General features: G+C 46.8%; 1 protein-coding gene across 4 annotated transcripts in view; it reads left to right on the top strand.

Annotated features, from left to right (window-relative positions):
• ATF3 (activating transcription factor 3) overlaps window positions 1–20,727 on the top strand; it is a 57,420-nt gene that overhangs the window by 24,014 nt on the left and 12,679 nt on the right. Inside the window, exon 1 of one of the 4 annotated variants that reach the window (XM_003482749.4) lies at window positions 20,082–20,343. The exons of 2 other annotated variants lie outside the window; for them this stretch is intronic. In XM_003482749.4, the coding sequence (XP_003482797.4) occupies window positions 20,141–20,343 (203 nt within the window). In that variant the 5' untranslated portion in view covers window positions 20,082–20,140. Of the gene's footprint in view, window positions 1–20,081; window positions 20,362–20,727 lie in introns of those variants that run through there. One more of the 4 variants, XM_013979965.2, reaches the window with a different exon arrangement.

Genomic DNA, 20,727 nt, shown 5'->3' with positions numbered 1-20,727 from the left:
ATTAGATATGGGCTACATTAGGGGAGCAGGATAATGTACTTTCATTGCTCTTACTGCTGGCGACAAAGTAAGTGAGCTGAACACTTAGTGAAAAGAGAGTGCACAGAGTGAGAAATATCTAGATGAACCTGGTTTCTTGCACCAAGGCTTATCTGTAGTCTGGAAACTTCTTTTATTACCTAGGCAGGTGTCTCTTCTTTGCTCTGCTTCTACCCACATCCACAAAGCTGGGTTTAAAAGATGATTCGAGATTCAAGATTCAAGGTGTAACAAATAGCTATGGAGCCCATAGCCAGGTGTCCCAGGTTGTACAATGAAGTCACATCCCTTCATCATTCCTCTTCTTGGTCAGATGTCTTAGTTGGGAGGGAAAGGGCTCATCTTTGCAAAGAATGTACCCCTTAGGCACTTAATTTACTGAAAGAATGAAATTCATAGCAGGACATGTAAGAGCATCCACAATCTGACGCCAGCCAGCTTTCCCAGCCTCTTCTTCCCCTCTGGGTCCTCCACCTGAGACATTTCTCCTTTGCGCTCCCCTGCCTTCGCACATACTGATTGCTCTGCCTGGAACGCCTTTACCTGCTGTCTTAAGGGTATGTCTTCAAGACTCACCTTCTTTAAAGGAGCCTCCCCTGCTGAAGCCTCCTCAGGGTCCTTAGGCAAGGAGGGCCCCTCCCAAAGATGCCAAGCAGCTAGTACCATCCTGTCACTCAAAAGAGGTTCTTTAACGATATACTCAGCACTTACCACCAGGCCACTATGGCAAGGCAAAATCTAAAGTGATATCTTGGCTTAGGCGTGTGGAAAAAATATAATCCAGAAGCTCATCAATCTGGTTGAGAAGGTACTAGGTGTTCCAGCAAGAGCAGAGGTCAGGAAAACATTGTCACCGAGGGAGGCGGCTCTGAAAAAGCAAGCGCTCCTTAGAAACTGGCAGCCTATGGACTTGTCAGGGGAATGCAGCCGCAGAGGTCTCCACAGCCCTGCCCTGGGTCCAGTGCAAGTGCCTTTCCAATTTGCTGACAGAGTTGCACTGCAGTCACCTACTCTTGAAAGTCAGGCATTTTATAGTCATTTAAACACTTTTTAATGGTGGCATTTTTCAAACATGCCCATATACATCTCCCATACCTATCACCCAGCTTTAACAATGATTAACATTTTGAAACTTATTTTGTTTACTTTTTTGTGGGGGAGGGAGGGTAGGAGCATTTTAAAGCAAATCACAAAGGGAGTTCCCAATGTGGCTCAATGGGTTAAGAACCCGACTAGTACACCTGAAGATGCAGGTTTGATTCCAGGCCTCGCTCAGTGGGTTAAGGATCCAGCGCTGCCATGAGCTGTGCTGGAGGTCACAGATGAGCTCAGATCCTGCATTGCTGTGGCTGTGGCATAGGCCGGCGGCTATAGCTCCGCTTTGACCCCTGGCCTGGGAACTTCCATATGCCACACATGTGGCCAGAAAATAAAAAAGAGCTAAAATAAATAAATAAAAGCAAACCATAGGTTATTCAGGGTATATCTTTTAACAGGTAAATACTTTTTAAAATTGTGGTAAATACAATATGAAATTTGCCATTTTATCTATTCTAAGTGTACAATTCAGTGGCATTTACACTGTTGTGCAACCATCACGCCACCCGTCTCCAGAGCATTGTCATCATCCTAAATTCAAACTCCATATTCATGAAACAATAACTCCCTGGAGTTCCCTGGTGGCCTAGTGCAATTAAGGATTCAGGGTTGTCACTGCTGTGGCTCAAGTTTGGTCCCTGGCCTGGGAACTTCCTCATGCTGCAGGCAGGGTCAAAAAATAAAAACAAACAAAAAACAGTAACTCCCCATTCTCCCTTCACCATAGCTCCTGGTAACTTCTATTCTACTTTTTGTCCCCATGAATGTACCTATTTTTGATAGCTCATGTAATTAGCATCAGACAATATGCATCATTTTGTGTCTGGCTTATTTCACTTAGCATAACGTTTTCTACATTCATCCATGCTGTAATATGCATCAGAATTTCATTCTTTTTTTAAGACTCATGAAAACATTTAAAATAATAATCACAACATACCTAACAAAATTAACAATACTTTTCTAGTATCATCTAATTAACTAGTCTATATTCACATTTCCAAGATTATCTCTTTAAATGTCATTTTACAGTTGGTTTGACTGACAGGAGCCAAACAAGGTCAATGCGCTGAAATTGGCTGATGTGCCTCAGGTCTCTTTTAATTTATGATAATTCCTCCCTTTTTTTCATGCTATTTATTTGTTGAAGAAAAAGGGTATTTTGTCCCAAAGAATTTCCTCCATTCTGGATTTGGCTGATTGCATCCTCATAGCATTATTTAATCATTTCCTCTAGCCCCTATTCTGAGAAACAATGGTCATATCTAGGGCATTATGTTAGATTACATTAGATTCAGGTTCAATTCCCTTCATGGGGCTGGCTGTGTGCTTCCTATGACATCACAGCAAGAGGTCCTTGGTGTCCAGTGGTCTTGCTTCTAGGGAGGTCAACGTGGATCAGTGGGTTTGGGTGCTGCAAGACTGATCCACTCATTGATAATAAGGCATTTTAAAATTAGTGTTCTCAGGTCTTTGTTAGTGACCTTAAGCACACTGTGTCTATGTATTTAGTCACCAGGCTCCGCGTTAGAACTGTTGTCTATTTGTTTCTCAGAACTCCCCATTGTCCCTGTTCAATCCATGACACCGAACAGCCGCTCCTGGAATTCCTTTTTTTTTTTCTTTTTTCTTTTTTTTTGCTTTTTAGGGCCACACCCGTGGCATATGGAAGTTCCCAGGCTAGGGGTCCAAGCAGAACTGCGGCTGCTAGCCCACGCCACAGCCACAGCAACACGGGATCAGAGCCACATCTGTGACCTATACCACAGCTCACAGAAACACTGGGTCCTAAACCCACTGATCGGGGCCAGGGAACAAACCCACATCCTCATAGATACTAGTTGGGTTCGTTACTGCGAAGCCACAACAGGAACTCCACTCCTGGAATTCTTGAGCTCTCAGATTTCACCTAGACAGCTCTCTATTTCCAGTTAGTCCTTGAGTTGCCTACAAATGGGTACCCATTAGGAACCACACAGACCCACCAAAAGGGGTCCTCTTCCACCTGCCTTGCCAGCCTGATCTAATAGCTAAGCTCTCATCAGAGTCAGTCTTCCTCCTGTTTCATCTAGCTGTCTTCCTGGAGCTGAATTCTCTTTCCTAGTTGGGGCTCAGTGGGGCCGAAGAGCAGGTGGCCAGCAGACCTTGCAGATGGGAGCTGGGGAAACGATACACGAGGCTAAGACCCATCACAGAGAGCCTACATGCTTCACGAATTTATAAAAGACTGGCAAGAATTAAAATATGTTTTGTTGTAACTTCCCAGAAAGGGCTTGGTATTTTTCTTTTCAAATTAAATACTAAATTATTTTTTCAAAGTCAATATTCAGAGAATATGAACTAAAAGATAAACCCTGACAAGTTTTCAAAATTCAGAATCGATATTGCTCATTTTCTGCCCTGATAAATCAGCAGAAGCCAACAAGTGTCAGACCGAAAAAGTCAGTCTACCTCTCACACATTCTGTTCTATGAGGGAGAAGGATGGAGGAATAAGGAGAGAAAAGACAGTTCACAGACAGTGGTGCAGAAGCGCCTCAGATGAGGGTGACAAGAGGCAAGAGGAGAGCTTGAGTCTATAGATAGAAACAGAGCAGGAGCCAGGATGCTAGGCTCCAGATCAGCTATCCAAAAGAAATAAAATACGAGCTGCAAATGTGAGCTGCATATACAATTTTTAATTTTCTAGGAGCCACATTAATAAAAGTAAAATCAAGTAAGTGACATTCATTTTAATAATATTTGTATTTAACTCAATATATTCAAAACATAATTTCGACATGTAATTAATGTAAAAATAATTAATGTGCTAGGGAATTGTCTTTTTTTTTTCCTAAGTCTTCAAATCCAGTGTGCATTTTAGACTCCAGCACATCTCTATTTGGATTAGCCACATTCAGGTGCTCGATGGCCCCATGTGGCAGGTAGCTATCATACTGGACCTCGTAGACCTTGCATCTTGACAAAACTGCTCAGACTATTCTCTCCACTTTCAGTCTGTGAACTGGAAATGACTCTCCTTGCTCTGATCCCTTTCAGGGTTGTGTGGGATAAACAGGAGCTAAGGGAGGTGAATGTGCTTTGCAGGCCCCTCACAGGCCCCCACCTCAGGAGAAAGAAGAGAGTGTGGCCAGCACCTGTGAGCAGAATTAACCTACCAATCTATTGCCTGGTCACTGGACTTGGCAGGAACTAAACTGAATGGAAGTGTGGCAGAGGATCACAGACATCTTGATTTTACAGACTAGTTAAACTTCACAACAGAACTCGGGGAAATGAAGATGAGACTACCAACTGCTGCTTTTCCATCCACTGTCATAATCATTCTACTTCTTACTAGTTTAATGAGCTCTCTGGATTCAGGATGCCTGGATGCTCAAGGTGTGATCTCAAAGCTGCCAGGACCACAGGGGGAGAGGGGCTCTGCCCTGACCTTTCAATAAAGCCATTGGTCTAACTTAAAAAAAAAAAAAAAAAAAAAAAAAAAAAAAAGGATATTTTAATACTATCCCAAGTACCAGAGATGGTAAGATTAAAAAAAAAAAAAAAAAAAAAAAAATCTTGCTCCCAAGGAGCTCATTAGAGCAATGGGGAAACATATACACACAAAAATGTATAAGGACCAAATAGTTGTTTATTCCCTGTACTCTTTTGTTTCCAAGTGTAAGAAAACTCAATTCTAAATGGCTTAAGCAAAAGGAGGTAATTTACTGGCTCACATAACTGAAAAGTGCTTGATAAATGCGGCTGCAGGCCCACCTTGATACAGAGCCTCTCACCTCTTGCTTCTGTCCTTTAACTCCTGCTCCATGTGACAGCCTCAGCCATCTCATGCTCACAGCGCCCGACATTCAAATCCAGCGCAAAGCGATTAACTGGGTCTCTGGTAGCCACTCCCCTCGCCCCGCCAAATGCTCTCAGCAGTTCATTGGCTCTGATTGGATCCCAAGCGCATTTCTGGACCAATCACAGTGGCCCTTGGCATGGTTTGCTCTGACTGGTGGCTCAGTGCGTTATGCAAGGCAAGTGTGAGGGGAATGGCTTTCCCAGATGAAAACTGGGAGACAGGTACCTGAATCGGGTGGCCAATAAAAAACAATATTGACTAAGAATTGGGGAAACACAGAAAAAGTGTGACCAGGGCTGGCTCCATGAGCTTGTGATCTGTGTAGTTCCACTCTGTTTTTTTTGTCTTTTCTAAGGCCGCTTCTGCGGCACATGGAGGTTCCCAGGCTAGGGGTCTAATCCGAGCTGTAGCCACTGGCCTATGCCACAGCCACAGCACGCCAGATCCTCAACCCACTGAGCAAGGCCAGGAATCGAACCCGCAACCTCACGGCTCCTAGTCGGATTCGTTAACCACTGAGCCACAACAGGAACTCCTGCGCAGTCCCACTTTTAAAAGGTCCCACACTTGGTTTAATGCTCAGCAGTCACCATCTTGAAATTCTTAATTTTTGAAAAAAGGGATCTACATTTTCATTTAAATTATAAATTACATAGCTAATCCTGGTTGTGACTATCATTTACATACATGACTTTGGAACTGAATTTTGAAAGATAAAATAGCAATTTTCCAAGCAGAGAGGGTTGGGTAGTTGGGAAGAGGAAATTCCATAGGTATTGCATAGGTAGGCAACTATGTAGCGACAGAAAGGCTCTGTGAGAAACTGAAACGACTAGCGCCTCAAGTGGTTGGAGCTGGTAGTGCCGGTGGGGAGTGAGCCCAGCTGAGCAGGAAAGACCGGCAGAGAGGGACATTTGTGTCAAGCCAGAAGGCTGGCACTCAGTGTTTCTTAAATGAAATTAATAAATACAAGTCAAGTGAATTACCACATTAGAAAAAAGTATTTTTAAACCTATATTATTTCAAATGATTATTACAAAATAATCGCCCAATTTTCCACCTTATTTTTCTGCTCCAGACTAAAGCTAAGTTTTCACTGTGTAATATTATCGCCTACTGATCTTTATCATCAGCATGTTGGCAAGGTTAGCATTCCACCTCTGTGACTTCATCATCCAAATATTTATGAATCAGAGAGATGTTTCTAAGAACGTGTTTTCCGATTGTTTACTCTATAGCAATAATAGTGTGCCTTAATTACAAGGATGACGTTTTAAAACCTAAATAGAACAAGCCTCAATTGTGTGGGAGTGCATTGCTTTGGTGATAAAGGAGAAACACAGACAGTGACTCAGGTGGAGAATTGTTTCATTTTCATTTTGTGTTTCCATTGGTTCTACATGTCAGGGCATGTAACAGTCAAGCAGAAGTGTGCTGTGGGGAATGCAAAAATTAAAACTAAGGCTTTATACATAAGAGTGAAAGTACACGGTCCCAGTTCTCCCAGCCTCTCACCTTATCAAGACCAAAATGAAAGGGGAAAAAAAAAAGATGTTGGCTTTCTTCCAACACATGGGATGATAAGCTGGTAAAGGTCAATACTTTGCTCCCGATTCTTTAAAAGAAAGAGACAACACTGGTTCTTCTGAATTGAGAATTTTTTGAGTTTCCACTCCAGTATTTTTTAAAATTTAAATTAAACGTAGGAGAGAGATTAATGTTCAGGTATCTGATAAACACCAAGTGTAGAGCCTTTGACCATTCACTCTTCTGTTCCTAGCACCTTGAACAATGCCTGGCATGTTGCAGGCATACAAAATATTTGACAAAAAGTCAATAAATTTATTGCTCTCAGTAATCCTATGTGACTGTGCAATTTTCAGATCAAGAAACAGAGACCAAGGCAATGTGCTGGAAATCGAGGAAAGAGATAGTCCATCCAGGCAAAGAGGGACCACACAGGGCTTCCTCGGTGACTTTTATGCAACCAGGTACATGTTTCTTCTGTAGAACCCTTGAGCAACAGAGAATGACAACAGAAAGAAAAGGGGCTTTTGAAGTGTAACGTCGCCGTCATGATCACCAATAATCACTGACTGCAGACATAGAGATTAAAATCAGAGAACTGAAGAAATGAAAAAATTTCAGAACCTATAGTACCACTATAAAGAGACATAGATATGTCACACACTACCCTCGCCTTATCAACTCTGCCAGGTAGGTCTTACTAGCTCCATTTTCAATGTCCAGGCCAGCAAGAGTCAGAGCCCAGACTCTTGCCTCTTGGAGCCATCCCCTTGGCACAGGTTCCTTGATTAACACAGAAGGAATCTACCCTCATTAAAGTACCCAAGGGTATTCAATTAGTGCAAAACCAGGACTTGAATCCAAGACCTCTATCGTTTCCACTTGCCCAATTTCTCAATTCAAGATGAGCACACTTTGGATTTCTTTCTGTTTTGCAGATGTCAGTTAATACTAAGTTAGTGGGACAAAGACTATCCGAAATAATTCAGGACTAATCAGTCATTCCATTTCCCATCTTAGAAATTATTTCATTTTTTCCTATATCCATCTCAGTTCCTGGAATATGGCAAGCATTCAATCAGGACTTGATACACTTAATTAAGCCAAGATTTGATTTGGATAGACTCTCAGTCCTTAGTATTCTTCAGAAGCAGGACTGGAAAAAAGTAGGCAACTATACCCTTTGAAAGGCACAGGATACTAGTTTTTACCTTCATTATAATATAAAAATTAAACTTTCATCTTTTAACTTGCCCCCATTATAGAAAAGTTGGGAAATTCTGACATATATATAAGGGCAAAAAGAAAATCACCCACCTGTACTTCCACCAATCAGAATAAAGCACTTTTAATATTTTATGGACTTTTTTTTTGTTTTTTGTTTTTTTGGGCCACACCCGAGACATATGGAGGATCCCAGGCTAGGAGTCGAATCAGAGCTACAGCTACCAGCCTACACCACAGCCACAGCAATGCAGGATCTGAGCTGCGTCTGTGACCTACATCACAGCTCATGACAAGGCCAGATCCTTAACCCACTGAGCAAGACCAGGGATCGAGCCCACAACCTCATGGTTCCTAGTTGGATTTGCTTCCGCTGTGCCATGACAGTAACTCCATGGAAATTTATTCTCTATTCATGCATTCCATTGTTTATTTATAGTTTTTATTGTAATTGTTGTCTTAAATGTATCTTGTTTTTTAAAACTTATATTGTCCCTACAGCATTCCCTAAGTAATAAGCTCTTTGTAAACATCTTTTTAAATAGGAGCATAGCATTGAAAAAATAGACTCTTACTTAAACGAGCATCTTCTTTGCCAATTCTCAATTACGCCAGGCCAGGAATCACTGACTTCTCCTGGTCCCTTGGTAACCACACCATTTCTCATTAGCCACTTCAACAGTTGTTAGCTAGGGTCATTCTTTTTTTTTTATTAAGACTTTTGGGAGCAATTTTAGGTTCACAGAAAACTGAAAGGAAGGTACAGAGATTTCCCATATACCCTCTGCCCCCTCCACATGCACAGCCCCTCCCATTATCAATCTCTCCAATCAAATCCCCATTTGCTACAACTGATAAACTCATACTGACACATCATAATCACCCAAAGTCCATAGTTTCCATTAGGGTTCACTCTTGGTGGTGGATCTATGGGTTTGGACAATGGATAATTAATGACGTGTATCCATTACTACGGTATCATACATAGTATTTTCACTGCCCTAAAAAATCTCTGCCTATCCATGTCCCACTCACACATACACACCTAACCCCTGGCCAATACTGATCTTTCCACTGTCTCCACAGTTTTGCCTTTTTTAGAATGTCATATAGTTGGAACCAAATAGTATATAGCCTTTTCTGATTGGCTTCTTTCTCTTAGTAACATGCATTTAAGGGCTTTCGTGTCTTGATAACTCATTTCTTTTCATCACTGAATAATATTCCACTGTCTGGATGTACCACAGTTTACTTAACCATTCACCCACTGAAGGACATCTTGACAGCTTCCAAGTTTTAGTGATTACCAGTAAAGGGGCTATGAGTCTCCATGTGCAGGTTTGTGTGTGTGTGTTTCCGTGTGTTTGTCACACGCACAGCATGCAGAAGTTCCAAGACTAGGGATCAAACCTGAACCACAGCAGTGACAATGCCAGATTCTTAACCTGCTGAGCCACCACGAAACTCCCTGTATGTAGGTTTTTGTGTGGACATGTTTTCAACTTTTTTTGGTAAATACCAAGGAGTATGATTGCTCGATTATAGAGTAAGAACAGATAAGAGTTTTGTCAGAAATTGTCACACTATCTTCCAAAGTGGTGGTACCATTTTGCTTTTCCACCAGCAATGAATGAGTGTTCCTGTTGCCCCACATCCTCATCAGCATTTGGTGTCGTCAGGGTTCTGGGTTTTGGCCATTCTCATAGGTGCATAGTGGTATCTCACTGTTGTTTTAATTTGCATTTCCCTGATGATGGAACATCTTTTCATATTCTCATGTGCCATCTGAAAATCTTTTTTGGTGAGGTGTTTGTTAAAGGCTTTGGCCCATTTTTAAAATGGGGTTATTTGTTTTCCTATTGTTGAAGTGGGATTAATATAGCTGTCAAAATCCCAACAAAAAACACCAGCACAGGCTGTGAACCAGTGGGAGCAGATTTACACGGTACTTGGTCCTTAACGGTAAATTCTGAATCACCCAGAGCAAGGCTCCGTCAACCCCTACACTGAGCTGCAGGGCCCAGCCTGGCCACCCTTCCTCCTTCTGTCCCCTCTCTCCCCTGAGCCTTTCTGTCACTTTGACATCCCCAACAAGCTGGTGCTCAGCAGACACTGCCTTCTTTGACATCCTACTGTTAAAAACAGTATCCCCAAATAACCCATTAGCTCCTTTCCTGCCCACAGCCCTTCCAACGCCAAGCACCCCCAACCCACCCCCAACTCTGCACTGTAACACCTGAGGCAGGGGACTCCTCCCCTCTTGGTCTGTCCTTAAACCAAGCCGGTGCCAAAATCCAAAGGCAGCTGCCTAGAAGTGTCCCAAATCATTTCTCCTGCTCACCTCACGGACCCCACCTCAGTTCAGGCAGCACGGCTTCACCCCCATGGCCTAACAATCACCTGCTTAGGACTCTGGTAAAGTGAGGAACAGTCCCCCCATGAGAAAAGCTCAGCTTTAATGAAGGAATCTCGAACTCTGAAAGGAAGCTATCTAGGAGACAAAAAGCTGCTTCACTTTCTACGCACGGAAGAGCGGTATGTTTCATGGATAATTTTTATTCTGAATAAATAACACAGGGGAGTGGGGCATCAGCGTCATCTCAGTTCATCTGACCTGCGATCACCTCACCCAAGCAGAGGTGCGGCTCCCTGATGCCTCCACTGGCATCCTCCTCTCCCATCCAGCCCGCTCTCAGCCTGGCACCGGCAGTCTTCCTAAACAACATCTGCTGAGTCGATCCACTGCCGCAAGACCCTGGGCCCCACCTCTCCCTTTCGTCCTGGGACACAATCCAAAGTGATTATGACAACCTTCACAATCTGTTTCCCCCCTGGCTCCCCAAGCCCCCTCCCCTTCACGCATACTCCTCAGCAGCTGCTTCAGCATGTTCCAGACCTGCTGCACGTTTTCCCAGGTCAGTATTTTCACTCACTGCATGTACCTTTACTGTGAGCCCAGCCTATGCCTGGAATGGTACCAGGAGCTGGGAATGAACAGAGAGCTGAGCAGGGCACAGTCCCTGACTTCCTGGCACCCATAGCCTCTGCATATACGTGTCTCTATGCCTGGAATGCCTGGCCACCTCTGCCCAGAAAATGCTCAGCTTCAACATCCAGCTCGAAAGTCACTTTGTCCAACAGCCTTCGTCACCTCTCCTGGGCAAAGCTTCCTGGCCCCACTGTAGACCTGATTACCTCAACCTACCTGTTACCAAATTCTATCTCCCCATGAGCTGTGAGCATCTTCCAGGCAGGGGAGCATCACGGTGCCTCTGCACCTCCTGACACAATACCCAGCACATAGCAGGTGCCCATTAAATATTTGCTAAAATATATTTTTCAGCAAACATTTAATGGGCACCTATTTTAAATATATACACACACATATACTATACTACATACATACATACATGTATATACATACACACACTATACACACATACACACCCTCTCTCACACACCAACAGGCTGGATACTGTTTCGTGCATGTTAATTTGCCACCTAAACAGATTTTAAACTCCTCAAGGGCAAAGGATGCTTTTAGGTTGCCCTTGTAACCCCACAATGTCTAAACATACTGCTGAGCACAGGATCTGGCAACAGGACAAAATTTGAAGGAGTGACTGGTAGGTACAAACTCACCGGAGTGACTCACTCCACCTCAGCCACTCCAGTTTCAAGTACAAGTTCATCATCAGATGATTTCAGTTCATTGTATTTTGGGAAACAGAATAAAAGTCCAAAAAGCTCTGCTCAGTTTACTCAGTCAATAACAGGGCTTATGTTGTGGGTAAAGCAAATTATGGAATAATTTCAAATTTGGCAGACGGGATAGTGTCACGAGGGCACAGGGATCTGGAATTCATCATGTGAGAGTCTTCTGAGACTTTAGGTGTAATAGTAAGGTCAACACTAGAAGGTTCTATGCATTCAAAAAGGCTTTGGTAAAGGGAGGGGGTGCTGGGCGGCTAAAGGAACATACCAACGTGTGAAGCTCTCTACGATTGGGTGGATAGTACGGGAGTTCCCACTGTGGCTCAGCAGGTTAAGAACCCGACTATTATCCATGAGGATGCGGGTTTGATCCCTGGCCTCGCTCAGTGGGTTAAAGGATCTGGCCATGCCATGAGCTGTAGTTTAGGTCGGCAGCTGCAGCTCCAGTTCAACTCCCAGCCCTGGGAACTTCCATATGTCACAGGGGTGGCCAGAAAGAAAGAAAGAAAGAAAGAAAAAGATCAGGTGGATAGTAGAGCTTAAGAGAAGTTTTGAAGGAAGTCAGACCAGTGTTTGACACCAATGCCTAAGAGCAATTTTCTTAACTTTTCTGAACTTTGATTTCCTCGTCGGTAAAACTGAAATAATAATACCTACCTCACAGGGTTATTACAAGGATGAAATAAGATAGCGGGTATTTTTAAAAGTGCTTACCATTGTACCTGGCATGTAGCATGTGCTCAGTAAATAGTTAGGACTGAATATGACCTGACCTCACACTGATTTTTTTTTTTTTTTATTAAAAATCAGTAAGTCGGTCAGTCTGAGAGATGGAGCTTTCCATTGGACTCTAGGCATTTCTGATGTCAGGGTTCTTTGTGACATGTTAGCTTCAACAAGACATAAGGAAGGAAAAAGGTACAGGTGCAAGGTTCTTTCTGCTATCCCTGGTTCCCACCCCCTGCCACTCACCCTTTCAGCTCTGGGGATGTTGTATGGGATCAGCCACGGGCACAGGACGCCCTTAAAAGTTTGTCTGTCCCTCTCACCTTCAGGTGTTCTTTACCTCGGCCCCATCTTAACAAATGGAGCATCTCCTGGGGCAATGGGCAAACAGCAGGCTCAGATGTCTGCTGCTAGGTGCCTTTTGGTGTAAGAATTTATGACTTGGAGAACAGTAAGAAGAGACACTTCTCCTCTCTGAACTCAACTGCCCAACCATCAAGTGAGCACGATGAGCCGCATCAGAGCTCCCCAGGTTTTCCTGTGAGCATGTGCCGAGAGGCAGCAGGTGCTGCGGCTAAGCACCCAGCCTCGGAGCCAGGCTGCCCGGGCTCCGATCTTGCTCTGGCTCTCACTAGCTGTGTAACTCTGACAACTGCTTACTCTCTCTGTGCCCCAGTTTCCTCATCGCCAGAGTGGAGATGTTCGCAGTCTTTACCTCACGGGGTGGTTATGAGGGTAACAGGCAGTATCTCTATGCAAAGGGCTTAACCCACAGTCTGGAAAACAGTGAGGGCTGCTTAACAGCACTTGCTCATATTATTTTACAATTAAAAGCAGATGAGGAGTTCCCGTCGTGGCTCAGTGGCTCACGAATCCGACTAGGAACCACGAGGTGGCAAGTTCAATCCCTGGCCTTGCTCAGTGGGTTGAGGATCCGGCGTTACCATGAGCTGTGGTGTAGGTTGCAGACGAGGCTCGGATCCTGAGTTGCTGTGGTTCTGGCGAAGGCCAGCGGCTACAGCTCCGATTAGACCCTAGCCTGGGACCCTCCATATGCCACAGGTGCGGCCCTAAAAGGACAAAAGACAAAAAATAATAATAATAATGATAAAGGCAGACAGATGAGAGGGAACTAATCCTCCCAAGGTCCTAGGAGTTTAGCCCATCCCAAGCCCCAAATGTATGTGATATCTTCTTCCTTTCCTTGAAAATTCTTATGTGACATATTTAAATTCAACATATCCATATTTGCTTAACATAAAACAATATTTAAAGCACTCTAACTCATTAAGTGGACACACACTCCAGTAAGACACCCTCTGTTTGCCTCCGGGCTCTGGGGCACAAGGGTGTACCCATGTACAAGCTCATGCCTACTTTAATGGGAGTAGGTGACTTCCAAGGTCCTTTTGGCTCTGCTGTTTTGTGGTTGGCAGAATCAGTGGCACCAGGCTCCAGGAACCTGTTCCAGTGGTCCCCATCTAGTATCACCTCTGCCACCCGTGACGCTCAGTGCCACTGAGCTGGCATAGAGACGTCAGGGCAGAGGTGCTACCTAAGCCACAGTGAGCTATTGCCTGGAAGGCACAGGCAGAAGCATCACTCCAGCTGTTCTGCCGCGGTACCACTCCCCCTGCTGCAGACCAGATTGTCTGTTCTGAGGAGGACAAAGAAAAGAGGATGGGAAGGTAGAAAGGGAAAGCGGGGAAAAGCGCCTGCAGGATTTCGTTTATTTGAACGTTAGGAAACCAGGAAAATGCTCAGGTGGTGACGATTCTTGGAGGGTCCTTCCACCTTCCACTCTGCCCCACGCAGCATATGAGGACAAATCAAGAGCCCGTCTCTAATCTCATTCAAACAACCTGGGCAATGATGGAATTTGATGCCTCTTCCCCATAATAAGGATTCTAATTTTCAGAGCACTCTAGCAAAATATTGGCAACACTTTAAATGCTAAAAGTAGGGGAATGACTAAGTTGTATCAAGACAATTGGTCATTAAAAATTATGGCAACTGAAGACGGTGGTTACCTCTGGGAGTTAGAGGCTGGATTTGACCAGGGATGGTCACGTGGGGGCGTCTCAGTATTTGAGGTAATGGTCTCCTTCTTCACTTGGGTGGTAGGTTCTCGAAGTCTCTTATCACAATGAATACATAAGTGCTTACGATCATGTATACGTATGCTACATTCCACAATAAAATGGATAACATATTGTAGGAAAAACTTATGGTAATAAAGACCGCATACAATTCGGAGTAATAAGCAAAAGAACAAATTTCAAAGTTGCTCACAGTCTCAATCACAATTTGGTTTTAAAAAATCATATGCGTGAGAAAAAGACCAGAGGAAAAGACACCAAAATGCTAATCGTTTTGAATTACGGTAATCTTTTTCTTTTGCTCACTTACCAAATTTTCATAATGATAAATTTATATTAGCTCCCCAAAGGAATTTTTTTTTTTTTTTTTTTTTTTTTGTCTCTTTAGGACTGCACCTGCGGCATATGGAAATTCCCAGGCTAGGGGTCGAATCAGAGCTGTGGCCACTGGCCTATGCCACAGCTACAGGAAAACTGGATCCTTCAACCCACTGAGTGAGGCCAGAGATCAAACCTGTGTGTGTCCTCAAGGATACTAGTTGGGTTTGTTACAACTAAGCCACAATGGGAACTTCCACCCAAAGGAATCTCTAAAAGTATGATTCTTTTAATTATTTTCAAATGATTCTCACATCTGGTATTTCATTGTTTCTTACTACACTTTGGGGGGAGTAAATATTAAATATAAATTACAGACTGGAACACATACGAAGTATTTACAACCTACACTAACTCACTCAATTGTCTGGAGGGAAACTTTGAGTGGTCCCAGGTTTCCTGAATCCTATTAATCCCCTGGCTCCTGGGACTTCAATCTTGGATGCCATGGGGCTCCAGGATCTCCATCTAAAATGGGCTTTGGTCCTATGTCCAAGGTAGACATCTATGGCATAGAAGATGGACTGCATGCAAGAAGGTCCCCAAAGATGCTATCTCTTCCTGGGATACTCCACTCACACCCCCTTCCTATCTAGCAAGGCACCAAGTTCATGGCAAAATTCCTCTGAAATGTTCAGAGAGAGAGAGGGAGAGGGAGAGCAGAAGGGGGGTGGGGAGGAAGAAGGAAGGTTGCAGGCCCACAGGCTGTGTTTCAAAATCAAGCTGGACAACATTTCTTTCCTTCTTCCTTCCTCTCTTTCTTCCTTTCTTTTTTCTTCCTTCCTTCCTTTCCTTCTTTCTTTTGGCCTCACCTGCAGCATGCAGAAGTTCTGGGGCCAGGGATGGAACCATACCACAGAGGCTGCAACCTGAGCCACAGCAGTGACAACGTCAGACCCTTAACCCACTGAGCCACCAGGGAGCTCCTGGACATTTCTTAACTGCAGTTTTGGGAAGGAAGAGAGATGACTGAAATGGTTCTGTTCTTTGTGCTCTCCAGTGTCTTCCCCTGATGCCTTCTCTCCCTCCAGCTCTCTCAGGAGAAGTTATAAGATACATCTGCAGAAGGTCTCCTTCAAGAACCTCAGAGCTCAGCCCAGGGCTCCTCACTTCAGAGAAGATGGGCCCTTAGAGTGGAGGAGGGCTTTGCATGGAGTGTCTTGCTCAAGAATCATAAAGGCAGGACCAGATGAGAATTCAACCCCCTACCCCAGCCCAGGGAACTTAGCACCGGTCTGCCCTGCACTGAGAGCCCTGCATATGCACCAAAGTTGTGTAGATGGACAGTGGGGCTTGCTCTCATTTTCTTTCTTCCCTTCCTTTCTTTCTGTCCTTTTAGGGCTGCACCTGCGGCATATGGAAGTTCCCAGGATAGGGGTCGAATCAGAGCTGTAGCTGCAGCCACAGCTATAGCAGCAATAGCAGATCCGAGCTGCATCTTCGACCTACACCACAGCTCACGGTGATGCTGGATACTTAACCCGATGCTCAAGGCCAGGGATCAAACCTGTGTCCTCCTGGTTACTGATCAGATTCATTTCCGTTGAGCCAGGACAGAAACTCCTCATTCTCATTGTTTTCTTTGTGGAGTCTTATCCCTGCTCCCCTGAAAGAGGTCGTTGCTGGACATAGCGCCACTCTTCCACAAAGCCCCTGCCACTGACTGGAGGGACAGAGTGGGCTCTGGGAGAGATTTAGGGGTATCCCCAGAATGCCATCCTTGAATCATAATTACTGAACCACTGCAGAGGACTGGCTCTGTACCTCAAGGAAGCCGTATACATTAGGTGTTATTATCAGTGCCGTTTTTCAGCTGAGGAAACTGACGCAGAGGGTGAAATGACTTATCCAAGGTGACAGAGCTGCTAAGGATGAATCCGAAAGCAAAGTGCCACCTTGCCCAGTTCAGAGCCCGGTGTACAATGCTTCCCCACATTTCCTGAGGGAAAAGACTCTTAAATTACTAACCCTCACTTTCAGACTGACTTTATCGAAAGCATGGGCTTTGGAAAGCAGAAGAGAGAAGAAGAAAATCCACCCTACTCCCTTTCTGAGGTGAAGAAGTGTGTTGACTCAGGTCAGGGCTATTAGTACCCTGGCTGATTTCAACTTGTGTCTTGCCTGCCTCTCCAGAGCTGGGTGAACAAATACAGTCTTGAGGTTTGAAGAAGAATGGGGTTGGGGGGGAGGAGTGGGAAGGGACTGCTCCCTGGACTCAGAAACTGCTAAAACCTTTAAATATCTCTTGAACTTTTTTTTCCCCTCTTTTGGCTCCCTGCAATGTTTTGATGTTTAGATTCTGTTGCTACAGTGGGCTGTTTTTAGCTGCCTGGTTCCATCCCCTCCCCTTTTAACTTTTTTCCCTTTCTTTTGCACATGCCCCAACATGAAGTTTCCAATTCTTATCTCACTCAGCAAACACACGGGGGCTGGTCTGAAGGCAGATTCCCCAGGCGATTCTCCAGGGTAAAACCTCAGCAATATTCAAGCCTCTGCTTAACCCTCTTTCAGTGAGGATTAACCCCTGAAATAACCCTACCAAGGGCTTCCTTCTCAGGGAGGAAAGGGGTATTCTTTGCCTTTGTGTAGAGAAGCGTTTTGATCTGGGGAGCTTTCTTTGCCCTCCTCTAGGTGGTACAGAGTTTGCATGCTGGACACTGGTGGCAGGAAGCAAAGTCAGGGTGAAATGAGGATGCACAGAATTCAGATGCCACGGATCATGCCCTCTGGGCACACACCTTGGGGCTACTCCCTCCCCCTGCTCTTTCCCAGCCTCTCTCCCTTTAGGCGGATGTCACAGTTCTCCTGGGAGCTGGGGGCAGGGAGGCAGGCAGCAGTAGGTTTTGTTTTCCTTGGATAAGTTTCATTCACAAGGGGGTGGACTTACAAATCTATCAAGATTCTTTTAGAGTTTCAGTGGGAAAGGAAGGCTCAGAAGTCTGCCTGGCAGCTGACAGCATTTCTACCGAGGTGTGACTTGGGGACTCAAAACCAAGAATTATTAGAATGAAACAGATTTAATAGGAGGAGAGGCATCACGGTAAGAAAAATAAACCAATCAGGGGCTGTGGGCTTCTCTGTCTTAATTACCTGTCTCTTGCATTGTGTTTGTGGAGATTGGTCTGGCTGTTTACCTATGCCCGAAGCTGAATTTCCCCTTAAGGACAGGACAAAACCTCTACATATCTGGCTTGAGCGTATTAATGGAATTCCAGTTTAAAATGTCAACTGGTTAAAGGTTTCTGTGGGCATTGCATGAAGGGAAAAGGTGGGGAGGAGAAAGCTTTCATGCGTTCCCCGCACCCACCCACCCGCGCCTTGTCTCACTTTATAATGGTGCAACTCACTCGAGAGCAGTGGACAAAGAGACAGCCAAGATCTGCAGAGAATCCCACATAACTCACGAAAATTTATAAACGCCCTTCCCGCTCTCGCTCTCGTTGTGTTTTAGGGGTTGTGCGGACACGCCCGGGGTTTACCTGCCGCCGGTGCCTCGGCAAGAGGGCGGGGCATGGGGGCCTGGGGCGTGGGGTGGGACCAGGAAGCCCGTTACTACGGCGAAAAGTAAAGCAAAAACAACCGCCCCACGCTTCCCTCTCGCTTCCCTCCCGACTTCGCTGGAAACCCAGTGAGATCCCGGGCACATCCCCGAGTATCCTGCATGGAAATCCGGGGCTCCCGGCGGCGGGTGGACTTCTAAGACCTCTCTCCGCGTTGTCCCGGGCCTAAAGTTTGGGGTGGGGGTGTTCTGGGTGAGGCTCGGATTCGAGGGAGGAACCCAGGTACAAGGGACTCAGCTTTATCTGCACCTTTGAGGTATCTGTCCCAGGCTGCTGAGCAATTAAGGGAGGCTGAGGAGAGGAACTGATTCCCCGGGGGTACGGACTCTGTCTTTGTATGCAGGAGAGACACACAGACAGACAGACAGGCCCCTCCATCCCCAACTGTTAACAGCCGAGGGCTGCAGGTGGGGCGGGGCTGAGGGAAAGATCTGGGCTCTGGAACCCTTCTAGTTCCTACCCCAAATTACCCAAGTGTGACCTTGGATCGCCTCTCTCCGTAAAGGCAGGTGGAAGCAGGTGCCCCCACACCCCACAGGCGCGCGCGGGTCTCCTCCCAAATAGGTAGGTAACATGGCGGGCCACGCTCGCATCCACCTATATTCGTCGGCGAGCAGTCGAGAAGGTCCCTGATTCTGCTGCTCTCCAATCCAGAACAGCTGGGGTCGGGGAATCGGAACTGGGAAATCGATTTTAAGGTTCAAGTTCAGTTCTGCTGAAGCCTGGGCTGGAATCTGGGCCACAAGACCCCGCCCCTCCCGCCACCCGGCTTCGGGGCGGAAAGGATTCCTGCCACGGGGCTTCATTTCGGCTGCTGTCAGTGCGTCTCCAGTCCCTCCAGTCCGGGCTGCCGAGTCCCAACCCAATCCTCTCTGGGCGCGGAAAAACACGGGAAAGCCGAAGATGGGTCTTCCCGCAACTTTGCCTGACGGCGAGGCAACCCTCGCCCGGCCTTTGCTACTCTCCCTGGCCTTTAGGCTTCAGTCTTACTCTTACCCCCTCTCTGAGTTACCTCTCCAGGTCGCTCATCTTTCCACGGGCTTGTTTCAATGTCAATTTCAAACAATTTGTGGCTGTTTAAAAAACAAACAAACAAAAAATCCTAATCCATACGGCCCTACACTCGCCCTCGCCTCGAAGTCGGGCTTCCAACTCGCCAGGAGATGCTTCCGCGGGGAGCGCCAGTGGGACGTGCGTGGGCCGCGGGCGTGGGCCGCCCTCCGCGCTTGGGTTAACCGACACACTTTCTCACGGCCCCCCGCCGCCTAGGTTACCCCCGGGGGGTAACGGCGTGGGTTCAGCGTAGGGAGCGCTTGAGCCCTTCTCCCTCACCGCAGGCTAACGCTTCTGTTCCTACGCGGCCCTCTTACTTGAGAAGGTATTTAGCTGGCAACGGGGTATTTTCCTGAGGCTCCAGAAAATGACCACGCATTTTAGAGAAAGGTCGTTGCCCGCTTCCCAGCCTCACCTAGTCTGGACAGCTGCCAGGACCCGCCTCTCCAGCCGCCCCCCCTCCCCTTCCCCAACCTAGCGGAGGGAGAGATGCCAGCGCGGTGGAGTCATGCCTCTGGCTTGGGCACCATTGGCTCATGCCTCGAACACGCAGCAGTGAGTACGCACATCTGGCGGCCAGCCCGGGCGGCTCCGGTCCTGATATGGAGAGAGGGCGGGCGAGCGCGTGTGCCCCGGCGCTCCAGGCCGGGAGAACGCGCCCAGGCCGGCTCCTCCCCGAGCTTGCATCACCAGTCCCCCCCAACCCCCCCGCCACTTTCCCCTCCTCCTCTTTGGCCCCTCCCCCCTCCCTCCGCCCTCTGCCCAGCCTTGTTCGGCTGGTTCTCCGGGGAAGCTATTAATAGCATTACGTCAGCCCGGGACTGGTAACCCGGAGTAAATGGGCTCGCCGCCAGCCGGAGGGCTATAAAAGGGGTGATGCAACGCACTCCCAGCCACAGTCGCACGCAGAGAGGCGCGCACGGCACAGCGCTGTCCCCGCGCCGCCGCCCCAGCGGACCCGCCAGATCGCGCCCCGGCCGAGCGCCCTCCGTGCCTGCCCGTCGGCCCCACAGCCAGCCAGACCCCACCCCGACCCCGCCAGCCCTCCGGACCCTGGCCACCCCGAGTGGAGACAGGAGGTGAGCGCTAGAAGCCGAGTGAGTGAACGCGGCAAGGGTAGCTAGCTTTCATTGCTTTGCGCCCCTCTAGTAACCAGTCCCCGACCCTTGCCCCCAGCCTTCGGCTTCAAAAGAACTCTGGCTGAACTTCTCCCAGCCGCCACCGCTCTTCGGCGCTTTAGAAACTTTCGCTCAAAGAACTTTCTCTTTTGACTTGGGGCGCGAGGTGTTCCCGGTGACGGAGAGGTCCGCCTCCTACTCCTCAATCGGCCTCGGAGCACAGCCCGTCTCAGCCCTTGCGCTGAATTTACCCCCTGGGAGCGGGCGAGGAGAGGAGAGGTGGGTGCGCGGGGTGTCCCAGCCTTTCCCGCTAGCCGTCTTGCTCCATCCCTCGCTCCGTGCGCA

This window comes from Sus scrofa, chromosome 9 (genome assembly GCF_000003025.6).
Source record: "Sus scrofa isolate TJ Tabasco breed Duroc chromosome 9, Sscrofa11.1, whole genome shotgun sequence".
NCBI lineage: Eukaryota > Metazoa > Chordata > Mammalia > Artiodactyla > Suidae > Sus > Sus scrofa.
The sequence above is the reverse complement of the archived record's forward strand: the minus strand, read 5'-3'. Positions and strand labels throughout refer to the sequence as shown.